Source organism: Apodemus sylvaticus, chromosome 20 (genome assembly GCF_947179515.1).
Source record: "Apodemus sylvaticus chromosome 20, mApoSyl1.1, whole genome shotgun sequence".
NCBI lineage: Eukaryota > Metazoa > Chordata > Mammalia > Rodentia > Muridae > Apodemus > Apodemus sylvaticus.
The window spans coordinates 52025418-52050426 of NC_067491.1; the positions used below are offsets into that span (position 1 = coordinate 52025418).

General features: G+C 48.4%; 2 protein-coding genes across 2 annotated transcripts in view; one reads left to right on the forward strand and one right to left on the reverse strand.

Moving 5' to 3' along the window:
* Positions 1-25009, reverse strand: part of Syn3 (synapsin III) — a 397752-nt gene that overhangs the window by 233602 nt on the left and 139141 nt on the right. The gene's annotated exons all lie outside the window — the stretch shown is intronic.
* Positions 5296-25009, forward strand: part of Timp3 (TIMP metallopeptidase inhibitor 3) — a 51671-nt gene continuing 31957 nt past the window's right edge. The window contains exon 1 of the mRNA XM_052165576.1: positions 5296-5739. Coding sequence (XP_052021536.1) covers positions 5619-5739 — 121 coding nt within the window. The 5' untranslated portion in view covers positions 5296-5618. The remainder of the gene's footprint in view (positions 5740-25009) is intronic.

Genomic DNA, 25009 nt, shown 5'->3' on the forward strand with positions numbered 1-25009 from the left:
ATTCACAAGTGCGCCCGCTTCCCAAGTGAGCCTCTCTCCCTTAGATATTTAACGCGCAGCCAGTCCAGGGGCGGAGGAACTCCGGCAGCTAGCGTGCCCAGACGGGATGTTGACTGAGAACTTTGTGGCCGTCAGACGGGAAAGGGTTCACTTCACCCACTCAAGACACCCGCACCCCGTTGTCTGGTGTGGATCTGTCTCCAGACTTTTCTGCGAGACCAGGAGGCCGAAGGCTCAGAGACCGGGTGTTTTCTGGCTTACGGCGCCCCCTGGCATTAGCCAGTGGGATAGGCTGGGTGAGTCCCTCTGAGGAACTGCAGCCTTTCAAGGCCAACACTGAGTCTCGGATTAGTGTGGATTTCTGAGTCCCTCGGTCATTCATGAACTGGACCTTGTCGCCAATGCTCTATCCTCAAGGGGTTTACACTTCAGGAAGGGAAACAGGCAGATGGGCAGCCATCTCAGAGTCAGCTACACGCGAGAAAGAACGCAGCTAGGTGCTGCGGGGAATCCTCTAGAAGGGCACGGGAAGGGATCATGCTAAGGAGGAAGCATCTAAGCTAAGACTGGAACGGTGTGCGAGAGTGCACTAAGCTTTGAACACAAAAGCTCTGGACCCTTCAATGCTTCCAATGCAAAAGGAAGCAGAAGGACGGATTGGCAACCCCAAGAGGCTCCACCAGAACCAACAGTCCAAGTCTCTCCTGTGCCTTTATCATCAGTCTCCACTGGCATCTTTTGTTTTAAGCCTGTGCCTAAGAAGATGGAGTAGGGTGGGAGTGTAGGAACTGCTGAGAGTGGGGTGGATGGCATGCTGGTTTAGTGTCCAACCTGCTCACACAGTGAGTTTTATCTTCCTTCACGGCCATTCGCCTCAACTTTGAGAATTTCCCATGGAATAGTGGACTTATTGTTGTTGTTGTTATTATTATTATTATTTTTAATACCAAGGGACACCTTTCTGAGACTCATGAAGTCTAATCTTTTGTCCAGTAAACATGGAGACTGATGCATGAAGTGACTTGTCCACAGGTTGGGAGTGTGACTAATCGGCAGCCATGTCTGCCACAGGTCACAGGTCAGGATGTTTCTTTTCCATCCTAGCCTGTTTTTCCTCTCCAGAAAGGAGGTATTCACACCTGTATTTGTAAAACGTGGCTGGCATGTTTTCAAAAGATATCATCTAGTAAAGATATCTAGATAAAGATACCATCTAATAAAGAAAGGGAAACACAGGCCGTAACCTCTGAGTTACACAGTGTTATACAATGCTGGTCAGCTCAGAGGATCTATTAGTGTAGCCAAGAACTTTTAAGCAATGAACTGGAAGGAAGCGGCCCTCTGTGGGCCAGCTATGGGGACTTGGAAATACATTTATTACATACCCTGGCCCGGAAGACTTAGCCCTGTGGGTGTGACACAGATAGAAGCTAAGGAATCAGGGCTCACACCATGAATTTGGCTCTTCCTCTAGCTAAGGGTGGGACGCTGGGTAAATTCTTTCTTCTGAACCTTATTTTTCTCATGTTCTCGGGGCAACTTTGTATCGAGATGCCTAAGTAAATACCTCCCACAGGTCTACCCACTGAATTTTGATACAGTGGGCATGCTCCTACTGTATCAAAACCCCCCACACCCTACCCCGAAAAGTTCCAACAGAGGGACTTAGGTGAGCCGGGTAGATTTGAGGACAAGCCAGGTGTTGGTTGAAGTCTCTTCAGCTTGTCGGGTTTCATAAATGCATCATTATTCGTTGCTATCAGAAGAGAGCAGCGAAGCGGGTATCCACAGACTTATCCAGGCTACAGGCTCAGTGGGTCTTGCTCACTGAATGAACTAGCAGAAGCAAGCCTTACCCATTACTAGTCCACTGGACAACCTAATATCCAGATGGATGGCTTCAAGGCCCACCCGCTAGAACAAGCTACATGAAACCTCAAGGAGGCCCGAGGTCTTGATCCTAGGGTCACGACTACGCTGACCTTGCAGAGGCGAGCGGGCAGAGAAGAGCATCTCACTCAGCCCAGGTGGAAGGGAAGACTCCTGACCAGAATGCTCTATGTATTTCCTGGAGCTCTTGAATTCTGAGCGAGCCACCGCAGAAGAATCAAGGGAGAAATAAACCCAAATTAGCACCTTTCGGGGAAGAAAATAATCAGAAGATGCCCATACTTTGATAAGGAAGTAGCCGCCAGAGCAAGACACACTTCAGACGTCCTGAGGAATCTGCTCTGTGACACGTAGCAGAAAGTAGCTGCCTGGCACTTGTCTTGCATTCCAGAAAGGCTCTCTCTCTCGGAGGAAAAACAAATGACACTTTGGACAAAACGGTCTTGCAATAGGAAAGCAAAGAGAGAGAGGCCTCTAGCCTGTAAGATGTTTAACCCAAGGGGATTTGTCTGCAAACCCTTTTTAAAGTCTTCCACATGACTGGCATGGTGCAAGGTTCAACAAATCTCTCAAATTCCACCAAGTATGTCCTCATTCAGCCTAGTTCCTCAGAGGGAATCAACAGTGCCCATGGCCCGGGCCTCAAGTGACTGCCGGCTACTATCTACACTCAAGTTTCTTGGGACTTTCCTAGGGCTGAAAAAGCAATGGCCAGCAAATAGCTGAGGCTTGGCCTCAGCCTGTCAGGAAAGGAAACAATATAACCATATTCCAGGACATGGGGCTAGAAGAGTAGTGAGAAAGTCAGAGCACCTGAAACAGAATTAAGGGGGGGGGGAAGGGCTTCAGAGCTGAGTGGGGGTAAGGCAGAAAGATGTGGGAGGTAGGCTCCCTTCTGTATAGCTGGAGTACTTGGATGGGGGATATTTGGAAGCATTTGAGAGGCTGAGGCAGGGGGATTGAGAGTTCAAGGTCACCCTGGACTACATAATGAGATCCTGTCTCAGCAGCAGCATCAACACAAAACAACCTAAACAAGGGCACTGAAGTCAGAAATAATGTTACCACGTTCCTCTCTGCTTCTGCCGTTAGAGAGTCTCTTCTCTCAGGGATAATCCAAGGGGTTCCCTTGGATTTTCCTTATTTGTTACAAGTTTTCAGCCTTCTGCAGCTAAAACATAGGTCTCCTTTGAAACCAGATAAGGCATAAGGTGGGAGAGAAGAGAGAGAGATGATTATAAAAGAGTACTGTCGGGCAGAGGGAACTGCTATCAAGTCCAGGGATATATATCTCTTTTGGTAAGAACAGCCAGCGAGAGAGTGTGGTGGGGGCAGCCCTTTGGGGGCCTGCTTCTTTAGCAGGAAGATACACAGGACACCTGCTCTCATTTTTTCCGACCAGAAGGAGTATGTAAACACAAGATGATGGAGTATGGAATTTGGCTTTTTTTTTAAAAAAAATTATTTTTTATTTGATATATTCTTTATTTACATTTCAAATGATTTCCCCTTTCCTGGTTCCACACCCTCCCCCCCCAAATCCCATAAGCCCTCTCCCCTCCCCCTGTTCTCCAATCAACCCCCTCCTGATTCCCTGTCCTGGTATTCCCCTACACTGCTGCATCGAGCCTTTCCAGGACCTGGGGTCTCTCCTTCCTTTGATGTCCAACAAGGCCATTCTCTGCTGCCTATGCGTCTGGAGCCATGGGTAACTCCATGTGTACTCTTTGGTTGATGGTTTTGTCCCTGGGAGCTCTGGGGAACTGAATGGCTCATATTGTTGTTCGTCCTACTACGCGCTGCAAACCCCTTCAGCTCCTTGGGTCCTTTCTCTAGCTCCCCCATTGGGGACCCTGTGCTCAGTTCAATGGCTAACTGAGAGTGTCCCCCTCTGTACTTGTCATGCACTAGCAGAGCCTCCCAGGTGACAGCTATAACTGGCTCCAGTCAGCAAGTACTTGTGGGCATCGATAATAGTGTCTGGGTTTTGTAACTGTATATGGGATGGATCACTAGGTGGGGCAGTCTCTGGATGGTTTTTCCCTCAGACTCTGCTCCACACTTTGTCTCTGTATCTCCTACTGTGGGTATTTTGTTCCCCCTTCTAAGAAGGACCAGAGTATCCATACTTTGTCATTCCTTCTTCTTGGGCATCATTTGATGTGTGAATTGTGTCTTGGGTATTCCAAGCTTCTGGGCTAATATCCACGTATCAGTAAGTACATACCATGTGTGCTCTTTTGTGATTGGGTTACCTCACTTAGGGATTCTGCTTTTAAAAACTGATAGCTTAGGCCAGGTACAGGGCTACACATCTATAACTCTAACAGTTAGAAGCCTGACCCAGGACGATCTCGAGTTCAAGGTCAGCCTGGGCTTTATAGAAAGACTGTGTCTCAAAAGACAGAACAACAGCTTGAGTACACACCCCCCCCCACCACCACCAATTAAAATGTTACTTAAAATGGGTTGGTAATAACATTACCAATATTCCTGTTACAGTTAGCCATCTATGATCTTGGGTAATTTTCTCCAGGGTCTGGTTTTATTCCACTTTCAGACAGCTTTACCTCAAAAGTTCCTTGCTGGAGGAGATTGCTCTGCCACCAGTGAGACCAGCTATCACACTCCCCCTTTCCCTATATTCTGTCCTTCAAAGAAGAGCCACGCCTTCGCACTTGATGTTCTTCTTGCATGATGTCACTTCTTTTACTGTCCTAGAGAAAACAACGCCCTCTTAGTCATTCTAACATAGATCTCCAACTATCCTAGTTTCCTCATCGTACTAACTCAAGGGCTTGCCTGGCGCCCAGAACAGTGTCTGTTGAATAATTCCACAGATCCGTATACCTCCAGTGTCAATTATCATAGCCATCCCACAGAGGCAGAAGTTTGTGTGTTGGGGGTGAGTGGTGGGGGAAGCAGTTACCATTTGCCTGGGGGTTTCCTCTTACTCCCTGCTCTCTCTAGGAAAGATAAGAAGGTGAAATTTTCTTTGAGGCTTCCTTCTTGACTTTTTCCAGGAGGCATGATCAAGGACTTCAGGGCGCGGGCCACCTGGGGCCCTTGGAAGGGATTGTGCTGGCAGGCTGGGTGGCTGGGACTGAATCCTTGTTTGGGTCGAAGGCGCATAGAAGTCCGGTGGGCATAGGGCAAAGGGGCCGTGGGACGTCGCTGCTGTGCGCACTGGCCCAGGACGCGCCCAGCCCACCCACTCGCGTGCCCACAACTGCATTATTCCCTATAAGGATCTGAACGGTCCCGGCCGGCTCCGCCCTGCCGCCCCGCGCCCCCCGGCCCCGCCCCCTTTTTGGAGGGCCGATGAGGTAATGCGGCGCTGCCATTGGTCGGAGGGGGCGGACCCCGAGCTCCCGAGGGGCTGGGTCCCCTCGCGCCCCTATATCTCTCTGCAGCCCGGGACTCTTGCTCACAGTGGGCAGCGGGCAGCCGCCAGCGCCAAGAAGCTTCTTCTCCCGCTTCTCCGCTTCCCGATCCCTCTCCCGGAGGCCACTCGCTGGCTCCGCGGACTCGTGCTCCAGTCACCCTTGGCCACTTAGTCGTGTCCCGCCGGGCTACTTGGAAGGCGCTTCCCCGGAGCTCCGAGTTGCCCACCGTGCACAGTGCACGGTCAAACCCAGCAAGTGAGCTCGGACGGGAGCATCCGCGCTAGCGCTCGGCAACTTTGAAGACAGGAGCGGCAGTCCCCGCAGCGGACCACAGCAGCTACCATGACTCCCTGGCTTGGGCTTGTCGTGCTCCTGAGCTGCTGGAGCCTTGGGTACTGGGGCGCGGAAGCGTGCACATGCTCGCCCAGCCATCCCCAGGATGCCTTCTGCAACTCCGACATCGGTAAGCGCTCCGGGAGGTCCCGGGCAAGCTGCAAGCTGTAGCTGGAGGCTCAGTTTCCCTGAGCTCTGTGTGGGGAGATGCCTTGCAGAGGGAACCCAAAGCGTGGCCTAGTGGTCTCTGGCGGACAGGCGCGAACCAGGTCCCTGCTTGATATCTAGAAAATGTCCCCGTTGCCTTGAAGGGAAAAGAGCTGGAGGAGGAGGGTGAGAGAAGGTTCTGAGAAGTCGGAACGCTAACTGAAGTTCTGGGACCTCGAGTACGCTTTACAAGTTGCCAGCTTGTGTGGGTGGAGTTGTGAGAGAAAACTCCTAGCGTCCAGAGATTGCTTATCTCCGGCGCCCTTGAACTTCATTCTTTTCCTTGAGATCCAACCCAGCCTAGCTGCCGGCTCTCCCAGCAAGTGCTAATGGAGCTCCTTGCCTGCCAAGTTTGGGTGGCTGGAAAGGGGGGAGGGGGAGATGGGGGGGGAAACGGAGAAAACTGTGGGGTTACCCTCCTCCCTGGGAGAACTGCATCTGAGTGTTGAGAGCCGGCCTGAGGTGACTGGGGGGAATCGCTTCCCATATAGCTGTGAAAATTCACAGGAAAGTTTTTTTCTTCTTCTTCCCCTGAATGTTCGTGAGGAGGGAGAGAGTGAATGACAGAGAAAGCAGATTTGTCACCCAAAGAGCAAAGACACCAAAGGTCTTTGTGGTTTGTGGCGATGGTCTCAAAGAGACTGTGCTAATTAGGAGAGACTTGTCCAGATCGCCTGAAGAGTGTTGGGGACATTAGTGTTTGGAGCGCCCCAGGGGGGCAGTGGAGCCTGGAAACTCACTGTTTCTCCGGTTCCTAAAGCTCCTGGGTCCAACGTCCCTGCTGTGTGTTTGCTGGGCAGGGGCAGGACACGAAGCTGCCCTTGGCCGGTGTCGAGTCAGTGGAGAATGGAGCGCGCGTGTGCATGTGCATGTGCGTGTGCCTGTGCGTGTGCGTGTGTGTGTGTGTGTGTGTGTGTGTTAAGTATGGTCATAAAGGAGACGGAAAATTTCCACTGGGTCTCCAGTGAGGGATTCTATTCCGCAAGTGTGTTGTGGTGAGGAGGGGGTAGGGGTGGGGCCCTGGCAGGAGAGAAAACTGAGGCTGGAGAGGCACTGCTGGTGGAGTCAGGCCAGTCTAAGGGGGCGGGGGGGGGGGAATCTGGGAGGTGGCCGTGGCGGTCAGGTCAGTCCACTTGGCAGCCTGGAGTGTTTGTTTGACCCTGCAGTCACCCTTCTCGGAGGTTTCCTGGGACAGGCAGACACCCACCCTTCCTTGTCCCTGGGGGAAGAACCCCTGGCTTTATGGATGGTTTAGAAGCATCCTTTTTTGGATGGCTGGAAGGCTGGGAAAGTTTTCTCCCTTGTCCCCTGAGGGCCCCCACCCAGATTCCTCTTGGTCTGTCCTCTCTCAGCAGCCGGTGGCTTTCTCAACTAGTTCGCCCTGTCTGGTTGTGCTCAGCCTAGAGCTTGGCCCTGGCCTGTGAGCTAACAGGTAGACTCTGGGTGTGCAGACTGTGGCCCAAGTTCTTTTCAGCTTCGCAGTGGGTTGGGTGTGTCCCGTTTGGTTTGGTGGTGTGAGTAGGGGACCAGGTTCTCATCTCCATCCGAGGTTCTATCTGGAGAACATGGGCCAGTAGAGCCTGTTCCCAGGGCTCTCCTGGAATCAGCTGGTTCCTTCCATAAAGGTCCTCCTGTAGGTCTGGACTGACAAAGTTTCTTGGAATTTCTATGGGGTTTATTCAAGAAAGAGCTCTTTTTTCCCTCCCTCTTAATATGCTTCCTAGAACAAAGTTAAATTACCAAGAAATATGCCAAACCCAGAACATTGTAGTAGCAAAAAGGAGAAGAGAGAGAGAGAGAGAGAGAGAGAGAGAGAGAGAGAGAGAGAGAGAGAGAGAGGTTCTTGTTCTTGCCCTGGCACGGATCCAGACTCACTAACCCTCATTTGGTGCACTGCACAAGAGATGAGATAATGCTTTTAAAAATGGGAGGTGTGGGTGTGGCCTGCAGGCTTGGTGACCTGTCTGACAGCAGCAGACACCTCTTTGCCACCGGTAGATGGCTCCCAACTGTCCTCGGGGAACCTGGAGCCCCGAAGTGTGCTCACTCCAGCCTGCCACCTTTCCTCTTCTAGAACCCTCCAGCATTCTCATCCTGGCTAGCTGCCACGCTGCCAGGGAAGGGCACAGCATGCCTACCTTGGCCCGAGGGAAGCCCCCACCACCTCACCAAAATGGCCTTCCCTCTCTCCCTGCCTCTTTATCCATGGGTGTCTTTTTTCCTCTTTCTTCTCCAAAGCCCAGGGGACTGGTACAACCTTCTGGAGGAGGAGGAGTTAAAAGGTGTTTCTATGGCAACTGTAAGCCCTGCACCCTATCAAAGTGTTTAGAAGAATAAACTACCTAGACGCTTATCAGACTCACTGTGGGGCACAGAAAGGGACTTGGCAGTGGTCACCTCACCTGGGGCCTTCTCCCTTCAGTCACTGCCCCTGAGACCCCTTCAAATCCTTGACTGAAGAAGCAGGGGGAGGGGAGGGCGCTGGGAAGGAAGCAGGCAGCCTCGGCCAGGCAGAGTTTGCTCTGGCAGCCTTAGCTCAGGAAAGGATGGGAAAGAAACGGTCAGAGCATTCTGAAAACTGGAGTGGGGTGGTGTGTGTGAGTGTGTGACTGTGTGTGTGTGTGGTGTACATGTGTGTGTACATGCATGTATGTGTGTATGTGTGTACACGTATGTATGTGTGTATGTTTGTGTGTGTATGTGAATGTGTGTATGTGTGTGAGTGTGTGTGTATGTTTGTGTGTATATGTGTATGTTTGTGTATATGAGTGTATGTGTGTATGTATGTATGTGTGTATGAGTGTATGTGTGTATGTATGAGTGTGTGTGTGGTGTGTGGGTGTGTGTATGTGTGAGTCTGTGTATGTGTGTGTGAGTGTGTGTGTGTATGTGTGTGTATGTGTGTGAGTGTGTGTTGTATGTGTGAGTGTGTGTGAGAGTGTGTGAGTGTGTATGTGTGTTGTATGTGTGTGTGAGTGTGAGTGTGTATGTGTGTGAGTGTGTGTTGTGAGAGTGTGTGTGAGTGTGTATGTGTGTGTATGTGTGAGTCTGTGTATGTGTGTGTGAGTGTGTGTGTGTATGTGTGTGTATGTGTGTGAGTGTGTGTTGTATGTGTGAGTGTGTGTGAGAGTGTGTGAGTGTGTATGTGTGTTGTATGTGTGTGTGAGTGTGAGTGTGTATGTGTGTGAGTGTGTGTTGTGAGAGTGTGTGTGAGTGTGTATGTGTGTTGTATGTGTGTGAGAGTGTGTGTGTGTATGTGTGTGTGTGTTGTATGTGTGAGTGTGTGTGAGTGTGTATGTGTGTGAGTGTGTGTGTGCGTGTGTGTGTGTGTATGTGTGTGAGTGTGTGTTGTATGTGTGAGTGTGTGAGAGTATGTGTGAGTGTGTATGTGTGTGAGTGTGTGTTGTATGTGAGTATGTGTGAGTGTGTATGTGTGTGTGAGAGTGTGTGTGAGTGTGTGTGTGTGAGTGTGTGTTGTATGTGTGTGTGTGTGTATGTGTGTGAGTGAGTGTGTGTGTGTGTGCGTGTGCGTGTGCGTGTGTGTGTGTGCGTGTGCGTGTGCGTGTGCGTGTGTGTGTGTGTGTAGTTTCTGCAGAGATGGGAGTAGTGAAGAAAATTCTGCTTCAGAAGGCCAACCCCTTCTCTCTGTCTCCATTCACAAGGAGTAATTAGGCAGTGGCACTGGTGGGAGTGCAGGGGCCTCAGCGCTGGGCCTGGGAGGAGCAGCTGCCAGCCTCGCCTCAGAGAACAGCCCCGATATCAATGAGTTGTTTTGACAGGGACCTCGGCCAGGGCGTGTTCCTTCAGCATCAGAAATGGCTTTAATAAAGTAGACATTTGTAGAGAAATGTGATCTATGCCCTCTCACTCCCATAGGCAAACAGACACAAAGAACATGAAATTATAGGACTTTGGAGAATTGGCAACCACCTAGTGGGGTGTGTGTGTGTGTGTGTGTGTGTGTGTGTGTATGTTTATACATGCTAGTGCACGTGTCCATGTGTACCAATGGTAATAGTATCTGGGGACTCCTGACCAGAGGAGGACTGCTGTTAGGAAAGAGGAAAGAAGGGAAGGAAGCATCAGACTTGTGCAGGTGTGCAAGCACGTCAGAGATGCTATCTTAACCCCCAGCAACCTTTCCTGGGTCACACCCATTTCTCGGATGGAAACTACTGAGGCTGAATGAGGTCATGCAAGGCCACTCAGCGGTGGCCAGGCATGCATTCAGTCTTCACGATGATACTTTTCCCTGGCCTCTGACATCCCAAGGCAGGAACTTGCACCTGGAATCCAAATAAAAGGGACGAATGGCATTGTCATTTAGATTTGGAAAGCTTTCCTGCAAACTCTGAAGGCAGCTAAAGGGGCCAGCAGTTTTAATAACATATCCTGTTTACCGAGGATGAATTGATTATAGTTTTATAACGGAACAATGCACATTAAAAAACAAAACAAAACAATGACATTTCCTATGTTCTCTGGCTGCTAAAACCAGAAAAGACACTCAAAATTATTAGGTCAAAGTGAAAGGGTGAGTAAGACCAGCGAACTGCAAGGCTGATAGAATCCAAACTTCCAGGATGACTGTAGGAGACAGGGATTCCCAGGGGAGCCACCTGTCTCCCCGTGCTCCCAGTGCTCCCCATGCTCCCAGTGCTTGGTCAGAGGTGGACAAGTGGAGCATGAGCCAGGGAGCAGGGTGGCAGACTGGGATGATGGTGGGTGGAGAAGGTGCCCCTCTGACAGATCTGCCCCCTTTCCAGTCCTCTGACAGACAAGACTAGAATGTGGCTGTGAGGTGGCTGCGGTTTTGCTGGCACAGCAGGAGCCATGGAGCTCAGCTGCTGAGAGTGGCACATTCCAACAGATTCATTAATGAAAAACAAAAACACCGCCATTTTAGTCCCTTTTGGCTTTTAACACTTTAGCCTGTGAGGGACTTGAAGGCCCCTTCTAACCACTTTTGTCACATTCAACTCTTGGGTGGTCTCTAGAGGCAATGTGGGACAGTGGAAGGGCCTTGCAAAGGGCACAGCTGCGCTCAGATCCTCCCCCTCCCCCTCCCCAGCCCCAGCATTTTGTTGGCTTTGTGTTTAGGGCATTTAGTGGGTCCCCTAGCCTTTACTCTCCTCATTATGAAAGGACACAACTAATTTGTAGCTTTTCAGACCATTTTTATTCATGACTTTAAGCTTAAAGCTTTACGGTGATGTTATTTTAGGTGTATGTATCGTTTGCCTATCATTTCTATCTATCATCTATTTGTCTGTCTGTCTTTTCGTCCATCCACCCATCCATCCATCCATCCATTTACATATCTACCTCCCTATCTCTTCATTAAACACTTATAAAATTAGAAGACTGAATACCGGGATGCCCTTGGTATCATTTCTGCTGGACCGCGTATATTAGGGAGCAATCCACATATGCATGTAGATTATTGTAGTCTTTCATTAGCATTCCATAAGATTATAATTTTTTTAAACCCAATGCTGAGTTTTAAGATAGAATGATTACTGTGTGGTAGGCATCATTCCAAATAATTAATATGTGTTAGTACATTCAAGTCTCTCGACAGTCCTATGAGGCAGATGTACTATTATCATCTTCACTGAATAAAAACTGAAGATCAGGAAAATTAAGTAAGCTGTTCAGTGTTATAGCTGGTAAACAACAGAGCCTAGTATTTAAACCCGTAGCCCACCTCTCAGGTGTATTCAACTAGACTATGTAACATTTATACTGCTATATGTGGTGATATTACTAGGACACTATGATATCCCTTTAGATCTACCATCATTTTATTTAGCTATTCCCTATGTATGTATAGTGATGCTTCTAAGAACTTTAATCCTTCTAAGAGTGTTGGAATAAATAGTCACTATATTATCTTCTGCTTCTGGGCATGGTAGGAATAACTATGGTGAGCATACATTTAGATGTGTTGGTGGGAAGGCTGTGTTTTTTTGATCTTTTGATCAAAACACTGTGTGTTTTGATCTTTGCCGCAGTCCACCTCCAGAGCTGCGTGTTGGCTCTGTCCTTTTTACATGTGCGACCGGAAGGATGGGAGATGGGGGTGGGGGTGGAGGAAATATCACCGTGTTGTGCTAGAGGTACATTCGGGATTCTCAGATGGAAAACAATTTTAGACATTTTCTTGGTATTCTGATGACGTCTGCTTTTGGCCAGTCTTTTTACCCATTTGAAAGGGAACAAAATTAAGGCCACTTAGGCCAAGTTAATGGGATCATCTTCATACCAAAAGTAGGTCTTAACTGGTAGTAGGACAGCCACGGCCCTTGATTCGAGGCTGGGCTATGTTAGTTAGAGGCGGCTGTAGGCTTTTGCTTTTGTCATATGGAGTGTGCTTCTCATTACTCGAAACTTTTTTCGACTGTGGTTTTTGCATGGATTCGGGTTCAAAAGTGTGTGAAATCGGGGCGTAGAGTTTTGTCTCCCTGGTTGGGCTCCGGGTGGCATCAAGAAGATTGATTGATGCCTTTGTTCCTTCCTGCACTGATTGCCGCACCTGGATAGTGCTTGGGTGGAGAAATGAGACGGCTCCATGGACAGAGGTAAACAGCTGAGACAGAGCAGGCCTGGCAGAGAAAGACTCCGGGATCTTGTCATTATGAAAACTGTTTTAAGAAATGATTCCACCGTCCTGATTGAAATTCTTCAGTGGGTTAGCGGGATAAAGTACAGTGAAATGGCTTTTGTAAGGGCCAATAATGGGCCCCGCCCACCTCCTCATTGGCCTTTCCGGCTTTCCTGGTGATCCAGGTTTTCTACCTGGCTCTTGACCCCATGTTAGGTCCTCCCATCATACATCCTCATGACCTTCTCATTTTCCGGGTCTCACTTGGTCTCACTCCTGTTGTCCACCACCTCCAAACCTGCAGGACACCGTTTCTACTAAAAGTCAATTCCTCTGAAATTGCGTGAGGCACGCCCGGAGGGCATCATTCCAAAGCCAGAACCACATTCCTGCTGTGTATCACCGAGAGGAGGAGGCACCTGCTTTGCTCTCTGTTTATGTGATAATTCTAGCCCCAACATCCAGTGGAACAAACACAACAGATTCTTCCTCATCAGGCCTAGGACTGAGGTTTACAATTACTAACCCACGGCACTGGGCCGACCTCCTTACTTGTGTATCAGTTATTTGTAAAGTGGAGGCTTGCCTTCCCAGCTGCTACCCACTCAGGCTGAAGAAGGAAAACTACCTGCCTAAAACATCACACAAGAAACAGCTCAGCCTGAAGCTATATCCTCAAAGTCTGTATTCAGGATCATGCTCTCCTGTAGATTTAGGGTCTCTTTTCCCGTAGACTAAGAAACACAGCTCTCTGGAACAGGGAAGGTTCTCCTTCTTTCGCGACTTTGGCACACTGGTCTCTCTGACTCACACTGTTGGAACACCCAGGGCAATTCCCTGCAGCAGCCTCTCTGGCCCCTGCTGTCCTTAATTTCATTATAGTGTTAGTTATCTGGAACTCTTAGTGGAACCAAGCCACACGCCAAATCGCTGATTTCTAACCCAGAACTCTATCTTTTGCCTCTTATTGATTCTATCCTTCTTGATACTGAAAAATGTTTTAAAATCCACTTTTCCGTCAGCGGGTACTGTTTCACCGCTTCCTGTGTTGAGTATTTATTCTCATTCCTTTCAACAGAAAGTTTAAAACAAAAAATTGCCACAATGCTAGCAGGTTCAAGCTGGACATGGCCGATATGCTAATTAATTGTAGCCCAAAGCATGCTTGGATTTGGGGTTGACCTACTCACATATTAAAAGAGCATATAGACCTCTAAGTAAGGTTATCGACCTTGTCACCTCACTGACATTATGCCTGATGTGTCCAGGGCTGGTGGACAAGTTCCTGGGTCCCTTTGAGGGTGTGGTCTGGATCTAGCAGGCTGTTTGTATAAAATACCATCAGTATAACAGACTAAGCTTGGGTCCAGCATAAGGCAGGAGGCCACAAGATGTCTCCACACATGGTGGGACGAAGGGACCTTTTTGCTCATTTGCTTAATAAAGTGTGCCTGGAGATGCCTTCTGTGGGACTGAAACAGCCTGGCTGCCACAGAAGTAGTAGTCTCCACTGCCCAACATGTGAATGACACCTACCCGTGTCATTCACATCTGGGACACTAGGGACTTCCAGTGTCACTATGTCTGTGCCACCTGGCAGAAGAAAGAATAGAGGGAGAAGAAAACAGTTTGGCTTCAGTGAGCCAAGGTAAAGTTCAGCCAGTGACAAACAGCCCTGGGATGAAGGGATGAAGGGATGAGGGGGTGAAGGGATGAGGGGATGAAGGGATGAGGGGGTGATGGTGTGGAGCTTCAGGGCAGGGGTAGAGAGGGGGAGTCCCGAGCAGAGATCTTCAATGTCATTGGGGAGATAGCCTCTTCACCCCAACTTCTTCACAGCTTCCATCCTGCCAGGATTGGAAGCCTTGGCCCAGGCAACCTGGCTTCCTGCAGAGGAGTCTGTTGAATGTGGATATCAGGTCCCCATGAGACCCAGGCTAGGGCAAGAGGAAGTGGCAAGGGGACAAAGTGTCATGGTAAGGTTTCATGAGCTAAGCTGCTTGGCTAAGCATGCACATTTTATTCTTCGAGAGACCGCCTTGGGGGTCTAGTTACCTCATCTGTGAAATTGGGGGGAATGGGTTGGGTAAAGTGTGTGTGTGTGTGTGTGTGTGTGTGTGTGTATCTGTGTAGTGTGTATGTATGTATATATGTATGTATGTATGCATGTATGCATACCAGTATTCTCATTGTATGTTTACTGAGGGAAGTGGAACTCTGAGGGGAGATGGGATGTTTTCATTGTCACATGTAAATAGACGAGTTTCAAAATCATAGTTGATATCTCTCCCCTATCCCAAATTCAGCTTTCTTCACTTCTTTCATGGCCTCCTCCTGGACTCAGTAAGCACAGCTCTTTTATACTGGTCCCATGACTGTTCAGTTTTCATTCTTAAGAGGATGCAGAAAGCAGGGTAACTGGAGGGTCATCCACTGGAGGGGCATCGTTTCCGTTGGATGGCTGTCATACTGAGAACTGGCGTAGTTAGGTAGCTTCACTGTAGAGCAGATGTCTAGGGAGTAGGTTCCATGCCTTCTGAAGACCAAGTCCAACGCTCTTCCTGGATCGGGGAAGTGGTCCTTCCCCATTCAGATGTCTCTAAGCACATTTCCTTCTGATAGGTCGAAAGAAGGAGGAGTACTAGAGTAGCCAAAGGGAGTGACCTGGAAACCGGTGATACTAAACTTGGATGACAAGTCAGTTCTTCCTGTCTCTGCCCGGCTTGGGTCTAGAGAGCCAATGTTTTCTGTGTGTTGACATGATGAGATCACTGGTCTTCAGTCATAGGATCTGAGGTCTGCCTCCAGTTTGGTCTCTCACCTGGAGAAGTGAAGGACTGACTGTGTATGTCTACTCTTTTGTGCACGGATGTTACTTGTTATGATGGGTCAGTATTCTGGGTCAGGTTTCTTTGGGAAGGGCTATCTAGCGGAATTCGGGATGGAATACCTAGTGCCACCAGTAACACTCTTTGGGAACGTCATTAGAAATATGGTCTGTTAAGATCAGACCAGGATCTCTGTGTCTGTGAATGTGGTGAGGATTCAGCTCAAACGCATCTAATGAGCACATTTCAGGGATGTGTGTGACCACCAGACTTCCTGTTGGATCACATCTGGTTTACCAGTAGATAGCAGCCTTGCAGGCTAGAATTCAGAATCGAGATCACTTCAGGGTCTGTCACTGACTGCTGGACAGTTTGGTAAGAAGCCTTCTAAGCTGCAGAAAAGACTTTTCCCACTGGAAAACCAACTTAGACATAGACCTTTAATTAAAAGTGGAATTATTTCATAAAAGCATGTTTCCTCCAAGAGAGAAAGTTTGGACATTGCAGGCCAAACATGTGACCACTGAGCAAGCCCACTCTACTTTCCTCTCCAATAAGGACAAACAGACACTCAAAGGACTGAGATCTGTGAGAAACCCAACACCCAACGGGCTGCCTGGGTTACAGATCTGGATAAATAGACATGATGGGGAAAAGACTATGCCTCTGGTGACAAGTGGCTGTGGGCTCCAGGTCCCCTTTGACCCATTAACTGCCAGCTTGGGGTTCTTTGTAATTAATTAGTTCAGGTCACAAATCTGACACTGTCAGGGACTAGCCAGAAAGGGAGGGTCATTGTAATATCAAAGCCATGAGACTATTACTCCTATCAACTAAACATATAAGGGTCTCTAGTCTCTTGTTTCCTAAGTTTGTCCCCAAATATTTATGTGATAGCTTTGACTACCTCCTCTTTGCCTTGGTATCAGGGAGGCTATAGAAAATGGTGGCAGTTGTGATGAACTGGAAAATCGATGTCCCTTGGGAAGGGGACAGTGTGGCCAGATGTTTAGGTTCTTGTAATAAACTAGAAACTCCAACGTGCTAGTGTGAAACTTTAAGTGTTTAAGTGTTAATACAATGTAAAATAACACACACACATGGACACACACACACAATGTAAAATAACACGCACACATATGAATATATGCACTTATTCAACTGTATAGGTTATAGGTTTGTTGTGACCTTGTGTCTGGTGACCTCTTGAGTAACCTTTGAGTTCTCAGATCTCAGAATGAATATGGCCAGTGGCTTTTTTAAAGCAAAGCGATTTCCTCACAGCTTATCTTCCTGGTACCATGTCCTTCCCGGTTTCTGAGCTGGTGAAGAATGCAGGTTGTGGTGTTAATCAGCTTGCCTCAGATCGTGACTTTCTTCCTTGCATGTCTTGGGCAAACCAGCCCATCTCACTCGTGCTTTTCCTACCCGTTACCCCGAATGGACAAGAAGACCTTTAGCTTCACAGGGCTGTGGAGGGAATTCACTCAGATAATGGAAGCGACAGTCTTGGCTCATGGCTTAGCCTGTAGGAAGGGCTTGGGAAACTCCAACGCTCATGCTTCTGATATAGTCTTACTGCCTCCCTTACATGGGAACTGGCTCTTACTCACTGGCTCGGGGTCTGGGGTTAGCAGGCACACAGTGAAGGCGTGGTGAATGAATGAGGATGCTTGAAAAAGACAGCATCCAGTCTAGGCAATAGTGTCCTCAGCTTGGGGGTGGTGGGGAAAAGAGAGCTAGTATCAGGTTTTGCCGTGTTGGGCATTGGCCAGCCCAATGAGAAACAGCTGCTGTATTAAACAGCAGTGATCAACTTGGACAACAACAAAAGAGGCTGGGAGGTGGCTCAGTCAGGAAAGTGCTTGACAGCACAGATTCCTAGCACCCACAGGAAAAAAATGGTATTATGGTGTGATCTTAAAGTCATAGGCCCGAGGCAGAGTGCGAGAGGATGCTTGAGGCTTGCTGAGCAGCCAGTGTGGACTGACCTCTGAGCTCCAGGCTGATAAAAGAACTTGTCTCAAAAAATAAGGTGGAGAGCGATTGAGGTAGAACCCAACATTAACTTCTGGCCTCAACACACACACACACACACACACACATGTACATACACACACAAATATACATACACATAAACACACACATACAAACATATACACACATGCACAAATACACATACACACACATTCACACACAAATACACAGACACAGACACACACACAGACACATACAAACACACACACATACAATGCATATATACACACAAGCACACACACATAAACACACATACACACACACATATATACACACATACTCATACACACATACAAATACAGACACACACATACACACATATATGCAAACACAAATATATACACACATATACATACATTCCCCCCACACATACACACACACACACACACACACACACACACATGATGGATGAAAACCAAAGTGACCATTAGAGTTCAGTTGCTGAGGTGGTACAAAACATCAACAGATGTTTTGGCAGATGAACAGGCTTTATATATCGAGGCTCCTTTAAGCCACAGGAGATTCCTAGAGACTCCTAAAACTCAATGCCTCACCTGGCTCCCTATTTCGGTTTTTAAAATTTAACCCCGAATAGTTCACATTCCTTTGAGTCTCACTCTGAGAAGCTTCCTCGCCAGCCCGAGGAAGGAGCACGGAGAACCTTCCATTCCTTTGAAAACCGTCTCATAGTAGTCACTTCATAAAATCGAAAAAGCAAGAGAAAGTCCCTCTAATGCCGTACTTAAGCTAATGTATCCAAGTATGATCATCTTACCATGAAGTCCATTTTAAATTACTTCTGGGATTTTTCCGGTTTTGCAGTGAAGGTTTTAAGACGCATTGCCTGTTTTTATGCTCAGCGCGTGGCAGTTCCAAGTAGCTGCATTCCAGTTGTCTCTCGGCCACCCGTGGCTGAGGGCCGCCATGCCAGTGAGGGAGTGCAGGACAACATGCTGCTTGAATATGAGACCTATTCTCCCTACCCTCCATATTCGGCGGCCTGCCCGCAGGGGTGTGGGGCAGGAGGGGTGCATTTGGGCTAACCACGGTTCCGAAGCTCCCGGCTCGGTCTGGCCGTAAGAGACTTCAGGCCGTGAAAGTCCCAGGTGGAAAGCTCGTGTCCTGTGTGACCTTGTAGAAGCTATCTGATTCAGGTTTCTCATTTGACTAATGGGAAATGGGTCAACAGAGGTGGAGCAATTTGGATTTAGAGATACATCAGGAATAAAAACAATATTTGACAACATTAATATCAACTCGTTTTCATATGCCCACATCTGCTCATGCGTTCTCACCTCTCACGCTTATTACCACCCAAAGAAGTTGGGCCTTTTATTCCTGTGCTGCAGATGAGAACCTTGACAGGCAGAAGAGTTAAGTATCACAGCTACAGCTGTTCCAGTAACTCCTAAAGCCCAATGCATATATTTATGCATATGAATTCTATTATTAGATGTAAACTTACATAGTTGGAACTAATATGGTTGCCATCATCACCCCACTTTATGGGTGGGAATACTGAGGTTGGAAGGGGCTTGATAGGTATTTTCGTTTGTTCTGAACGTGGCAATGGAAAGACCGGTTCCACAACTCTGAACCCAATTTATGCACGCTTTAATTAAATACTGGCTAGGAAGATAGACTCTGGTCAGGTCTATCCCTGGGTTCCCAGGGGATGGTCACAAGTCATGTTTCACAGGGGTTTAAAAAGGAAAAACCCATAATTCATCCTATTTCCTAACAGGTCCAATCAGGATCAAACATATATCCTGCCTACCTAGCTCCTGCCTATATCCAATCCAGCACATCTGATCTAGTCGGTTCAAACTTGTTTACAGGAATGAAAACATGTGGCTGGTTATTTCCAAGAACTACAGCTCCCAGCATTCCAGGAAGTTATCTTATTCTTGGGCAAGTGGGGCTTACAGGTTAACCCTGGCTCTTGCATTTGGATACTCAGGCAAGGTGGAGCTGGGATCTGATGACATCACATTGTCTAGGTTGTATAATGTCACATGTCAGCCTAGATCAAAATGCTGGGTGTGGATGTTTGAATGGGGAGGTCTATCCCACAGCCTGAGCTCTTAACTGCCCACTCCACACTCTGGCTACACTGTCCTTAGTTCACACATTTTCTGCCCCAACTATGCTCTAAGGTTGAGAAGACTCTGACCTCCAGAACTTCTCCAAGGGTCCAGGCAAAGAAAACACGTCTCACACCAGGCTTGGCCGATTCTCAGGCTACACAGGCTCAGGAAGACTAAATGCCCAGCCAAGTTCAGCAGAGTGAGAAGCACATTTGTTTATCCTGCCTGCACAGTTGGCGCAGTTGGGTGAGCTCAGCATATAAGGTTGGAAGGAGGTATGTGTCTAATTGCAGAGGGGGGAGGTGGAATGGATTAACACTCCTTAAATAGACATCGGAAAGCTAAGAATAGCCCTGCTGCCTGGAAATTGCTTGGTATTCCTGACCACAGGACATCGCACTTAGTAGCTGCTCAATAAATGTGGGTGAACTACAGGAACACTTAAATACTGAAACAGGGTCATTGAACAGGTATGGTACCAGAAAGATGGTATTCTGTGTAGAAAGAACTTCTGTCCAGGCTTATCTGAGTTCCACGGAGGCTGGCTGGAGCTTTTTGCTAACCAAGTTCATTTACTAACTTCAGTTGTCATTACATCAACTACTTAATTTTTTTTTCTTAACAGCTTATCGTCTGGCTCAGAAGAGTGGAGGTGGCCTTTGGGGTAGAAATCCAGCATTTCTTGTAGGTCATCTGGCTGAGCAGTGAGGACGGGGCAGACTAGAGTTCCTGAGCTGAGCAGTGGGAAGGCCTGAGTTGACCTCTGCTTCTTCCCCAAGGTGTTTCTCAACTCTAGGAAGGCTCTTTGGAAAGCCGTTTATTGGGTGGCCTCCTGGGACACTCCTGTGATCATTAGCATTGTAAAGGCCCCGGGGAGTCCCTGCTGGAGAACAAGCTGGGTTTGGGCCAGTAATTCCTAAACCCATCTAGGGAAGATGCTGAGGTTTCCCAAGATCACTGCCCAGGTGAAGAATCAGAAAGCATGTTTGTCCCCTTGCCTGCCTTGAGGTTGGTGAGTGGATGGAGGAAAGAAGAGATAGCATTTGGTCTCTCACCTCTCAAGGGAAGGGGCTCATATGATGCTGCCACAGAAAAGAGGCTGCCAGTCCTGTGAATAGGCAGGCAGGCAGAAACAAAGGCGGGGAGGGAATGGTGGCCACTGAGCTTCCAACTTGTTTGGCTGGGTTGGAGGCACTCATCAGATTTTTAAACTAGCGTGTTGGTCAGCTTTCCCTCCCTGTGATGGAATAACTGTACTAATCAACTTACTAAGGAAGGTTATTATTTCCTTTGGCTCCCAGTTCATAGTCAACTGGACCTGTTGCTCTGGGTCTCTGGTAACAAAATAAGATTATCTCTGTGGCAGTGTGTGGGCCAGACGTGGCCTGTTTAATTATTAGTGGCTGAGGAGCCAAAGAGAGAGAGAGAGAGAGAGAGAGAGAGAGAGAGAGAGAGAGAGAGAGAGAGAGGTGAACACCCTAGTTCCCTCCAAGAGCTGGACTCAAAGAATGTAAGACCTCCCTTTAGGCCCCAATCTGTTAAAAGGTTTCATTCCAATAGTGTGGATGTAGGGACAAGCGTGTGTGTGTGTGTGTGTGTGTGTGTGTGTGTGTGTGTGTGTGTGTGTATTCCAGATCCAAGCTGTAAAGCCAAGTAAGTGAGTTAGATTTTTAGGCTTCAGAGGAGAACAATGTAGTTGGTGGTAGAGGAGCCTGAGGGTCCCAGGCTCAAATCTACTGGAGAGAGGTTGTGAGCATCAAAGGGACACACAGATGTGGCACCCCTCTGGGCTTGTACCTATGATCCTATTACAGATATGTACACGTGGGAATCTGGTTGTACACATAATACAATTTATAAACGTTTTTAGAGATTCTCCCCAAGGACATTTATCATCTTGAGAACATTTGTCTTGGAGAATTAGGCAATAATTGTGTGAGGATTAAACAGCTACAAGTAAAATAAAACAACTTCAGACGAACCTAACTTTATCCCAAGTTATTCTGAGGTGAATAGTGGCTCGGGTGTTTTGGTAAGCAATAGCCAAGAGAACTCATGCTGGTCTGCTAGGATTCAGGCACTGTGAACACAGCTCAGAACACAGCAAGGCGTTGGACATTTCAACCTGTGAGTACGGACATCCGTGTTTCTACCCTGAGAATTTCTGTGAGCCACATGAGGCAGCACAGTGGTTTGGGATCAGGTTCAGTGCCCCAAGCCTGGCTCTGTCCCTATCGCTGCATGAAATACCTCTCCTCAGAGGCCCCTTGATGTAGCCAGTATCAAGTCTTGAGCACCCGAGTACTGACCATCACCAGCCATGCAGTCATTATGCATGCAGGGCGTACACCAGCTGGGAGCGGCTGGGAGTTTGAGCCCCACACCCTTTCTCTCAGGGCCTTGGCTTCCTGCCTGGCCCCTAACTCCTGTGCATTAACTTGACCGAAGGAGACAAAATCCCTCAGCCATTCTAGGCAGAGACGCAGCCTAAGGATGATGATGGCATAGAACAGAAATGGGGTGGGGAGAGACATGGGACCTGCAGGTAGCACTGAGGTCCCATGAAACTAGCCTAGACTGGGGAGGGAAAATTCCCTATCATGTGGCCCAGTCACGGGTCAGGCAGGCCAAAGGTTCCCATCCAGTGGGTCACTGGGCACTGTGTTTCTCTTCCCCTCTCACTCCTTCCTAATTTCCTGTCTCCTCCTCCTCTGACATGGTTATAAATAACCCCTGGCTGGCCTCTGGTCTGAGTTTAGGTGACCCAGGTGAAAATGAGGGGGACTGCGGACAGGGCAAGGCTGAATCTTGCCACTTAGTCAGGGGGTCATGGGGTTTCGGATTGCCCAGGTGGAATTTTGCTTTCTCGCATTTTTCCACTACTATGTGAGGGAGCAAAACCAGAAATGATCTGTGCTGGCGCCTGGAGGCCTGGCCTCCCGGGCTGGTGCTGAGTTACACAGGCAAGGAGCTGCCTCTCTGCTTGTTACAGGTCTCTCAGCCAAAGAGCTGGAAAGAGGCTTAAAGAGGAGGCATCTCAGGACACACAGAGGACAGCGTGCCAGGCTTGTCAGGAGCCGAGGGCTTCTGCTCCCACCCTAGCCTGGCCTCATGTGTGAGGAGGCCACACGTGAAGAAGCTGTGTCTAGCTTCCATCTTCTTCCTCAGTCACCGACACATTGTCAGTCTTCTGACTACTAGATGAGAGGGGGCCGTCTCTCGTTCAGATGCCGCCCATGTGGCTGGGTGTAAGTGTCGAAGGCCCTGATCAGACATGAATGAAGATTTTTCTGAACACCTTTTATGTTCCAGGCATAGGCAAAGTGCTGACATCTTTATGATATTGCTATCATCCTACATTTAAGGGGTTCAACCTGTCTCCCTGCTTGGTGTAGGGTCTGGCCAGCGTCCTCTACAGTTCCAGCTTGGACCACTAACCAGGCATACACAAGGCAAACAAGGTCTCCTTTTTGACTGCGTCTCTGGTTTCCAAACATGCAGCACACACAGAGTTTCTGTGTGAGAGAAGGCACTGACTTTCTTATACAGTGCTTCCTGCTTGATTTTCACTTCTGCTTGTGGCCCAAGGGAACTGTGGGCCACTGTGATTATTTTTTGGCAGAATTTTTCTTCCCACGTGGTTTTCTAGGAAAACTATCAGCTTGATCCCATCCTTCCCCTCCCCCACCGAGTCCCAGAGAAACCAGGGCCTTGAAGGCATCGTTTTTCATGTGGTATGTGACATACAGGTTGCAATTGGCTCCTATGCTCAAGACCATTGTTAGTTTTCTTCCGGCATGACCACAGGCCATCTCCCTTCCTTTTTCTCTTGTCTCCTCTAAGTTTGTGGCTTTCTCTTTGCCTAACCACCCACTTTCCCTAAGCTGGGGCAACATATGGGGTCCTGACACACTGAAGCGTACAACCAGAGCCCAGCAGATACCTGGGTCTTTGGCATGTTTTTTCCTGGGTGATCTGATTTGCCTATCTGTATGGAGGCAAATCTCCAAGGTCAGCTTGGGATTTTTCTCAACTCCCACTTAGAATTTCTGGCTTCCATACTATAACCTCTTCCTTACTATAAAAGGCTCAGAGAACATCACCAGACCCTGGCTGCTTCCAGGGGGCACAGAGCACCTGAATCTCAGGAGAGGTCCAGGGCCTGGGACATGTTCTGGGGTGGAGGACCCCAGAGTCTTGCTTACTTGTGGGAAGTCCATGTTCACAGATACTGGTTCTTGGAAGGAGAAGGAAGATCAGCTCTGAGCATGATTCTTGTTTGGAGGACAAGCCAAATCCTGCTAATGAAGATGGTCAGTGCTGATGGCATAGGTGATGGAAAAAGGGTAGGGAGTAAGATGTTAATCAGCTTCAAAGTTCCTGAGCCAACTATGACCAATCCGAGGAACCCAGGTAGCATCATTTCCTTTCAACACATCTCTGCCCTAGAAAGCATCCCCGGTGCAGATGCAGGCATGTATGGGAATGCTGCAGGCAAGCTAATTCACATGCTCTCTCATCAGGCACTGATAATCAAAGAGTCCTGCCTAGTGACTGGGAGAGATAGTGAAGGAAGGCGGGAAGATGAACTGAGAATGGAGGACCTTTGAGATTGAACCCAAACTCTGCCTTTTATCATCCAGAGAGAGTAAAGTGTGAATTCTGACCCTTGGTTCTGCCGGTGACAAAGTGGGAAGGGTCCTGTTTCTAATTCAGGATTGGCTGGTGGGAAGGTCGGTGAGAGATGGCAACCACGACCAGGGCCCTCCATAAATGCTGAGCTGAAGCTGCTTCTGATAAGTGTGCCTTTGCTTCCTAAGGAAGTGTCTGCTCTCTCCTAGCCATTACAGCCTTCTTGGTACATCGACGGGTACCAAGGGAAGCTGCAGAAGGCTTGGTTTCACCCCGGTGAAGGAGGATTTTAAGAATGCATTTCTAGAGGCAAGATCAAAAACAGGCAAATGGTGAGCACAGAATACAAGATTCAGTGCCTTGGAACTCGGCCTGGCCCTGAAGTGACAGAAACTCTGAAGTGAAGAAATTCTCAAGAGCAGTGCAAGCCCAGAAGTGGGGAACTCTTTCCTGAGGTCACTAGCTACATGGGGAGGAAAAGAGGCAGTTTCCTGTGGTTAGATTCCTTCCTGGGCATTTACGACAATTCCCTATAGCACCTCTCCACAGCGTATCACACCACCCACCCCATGCCGGTAGAGAGACACGTTTAGGGACCCATAGAGAAGAGCTTTATGTGGCCCTTGATACTTCTTGTCTTTCAATGCCTACTTCTGCACCTGCAAAAGAAAAAAAAAGCTAGATCTCCTCCCATCTGCCCACCCTCTTCCTACTTTCCAGCAGACGGCTTATTACAGGTGCTGATTGCTTCGGGGATTTCCAGATGATGCCCCTGGACTTGGCAGAGCCGTACGGGGAATCCTGGTCCTTGATCTCTTCCATCCTCACGGATATGGGCCTCACCTTTGCAGGCTACTGCTGAGAGAAATATTATCCCCACTGGGCAAGTCATCCAGGGCTCCTAAAATGGGCGTGCCCTTCAACCAGCAATGGTGTTTGTAGAATTTCGGGCCAAAGAAATAACTAGGTGATGCCTAAATGTCTCCTACAGAGATATTTCTTAAA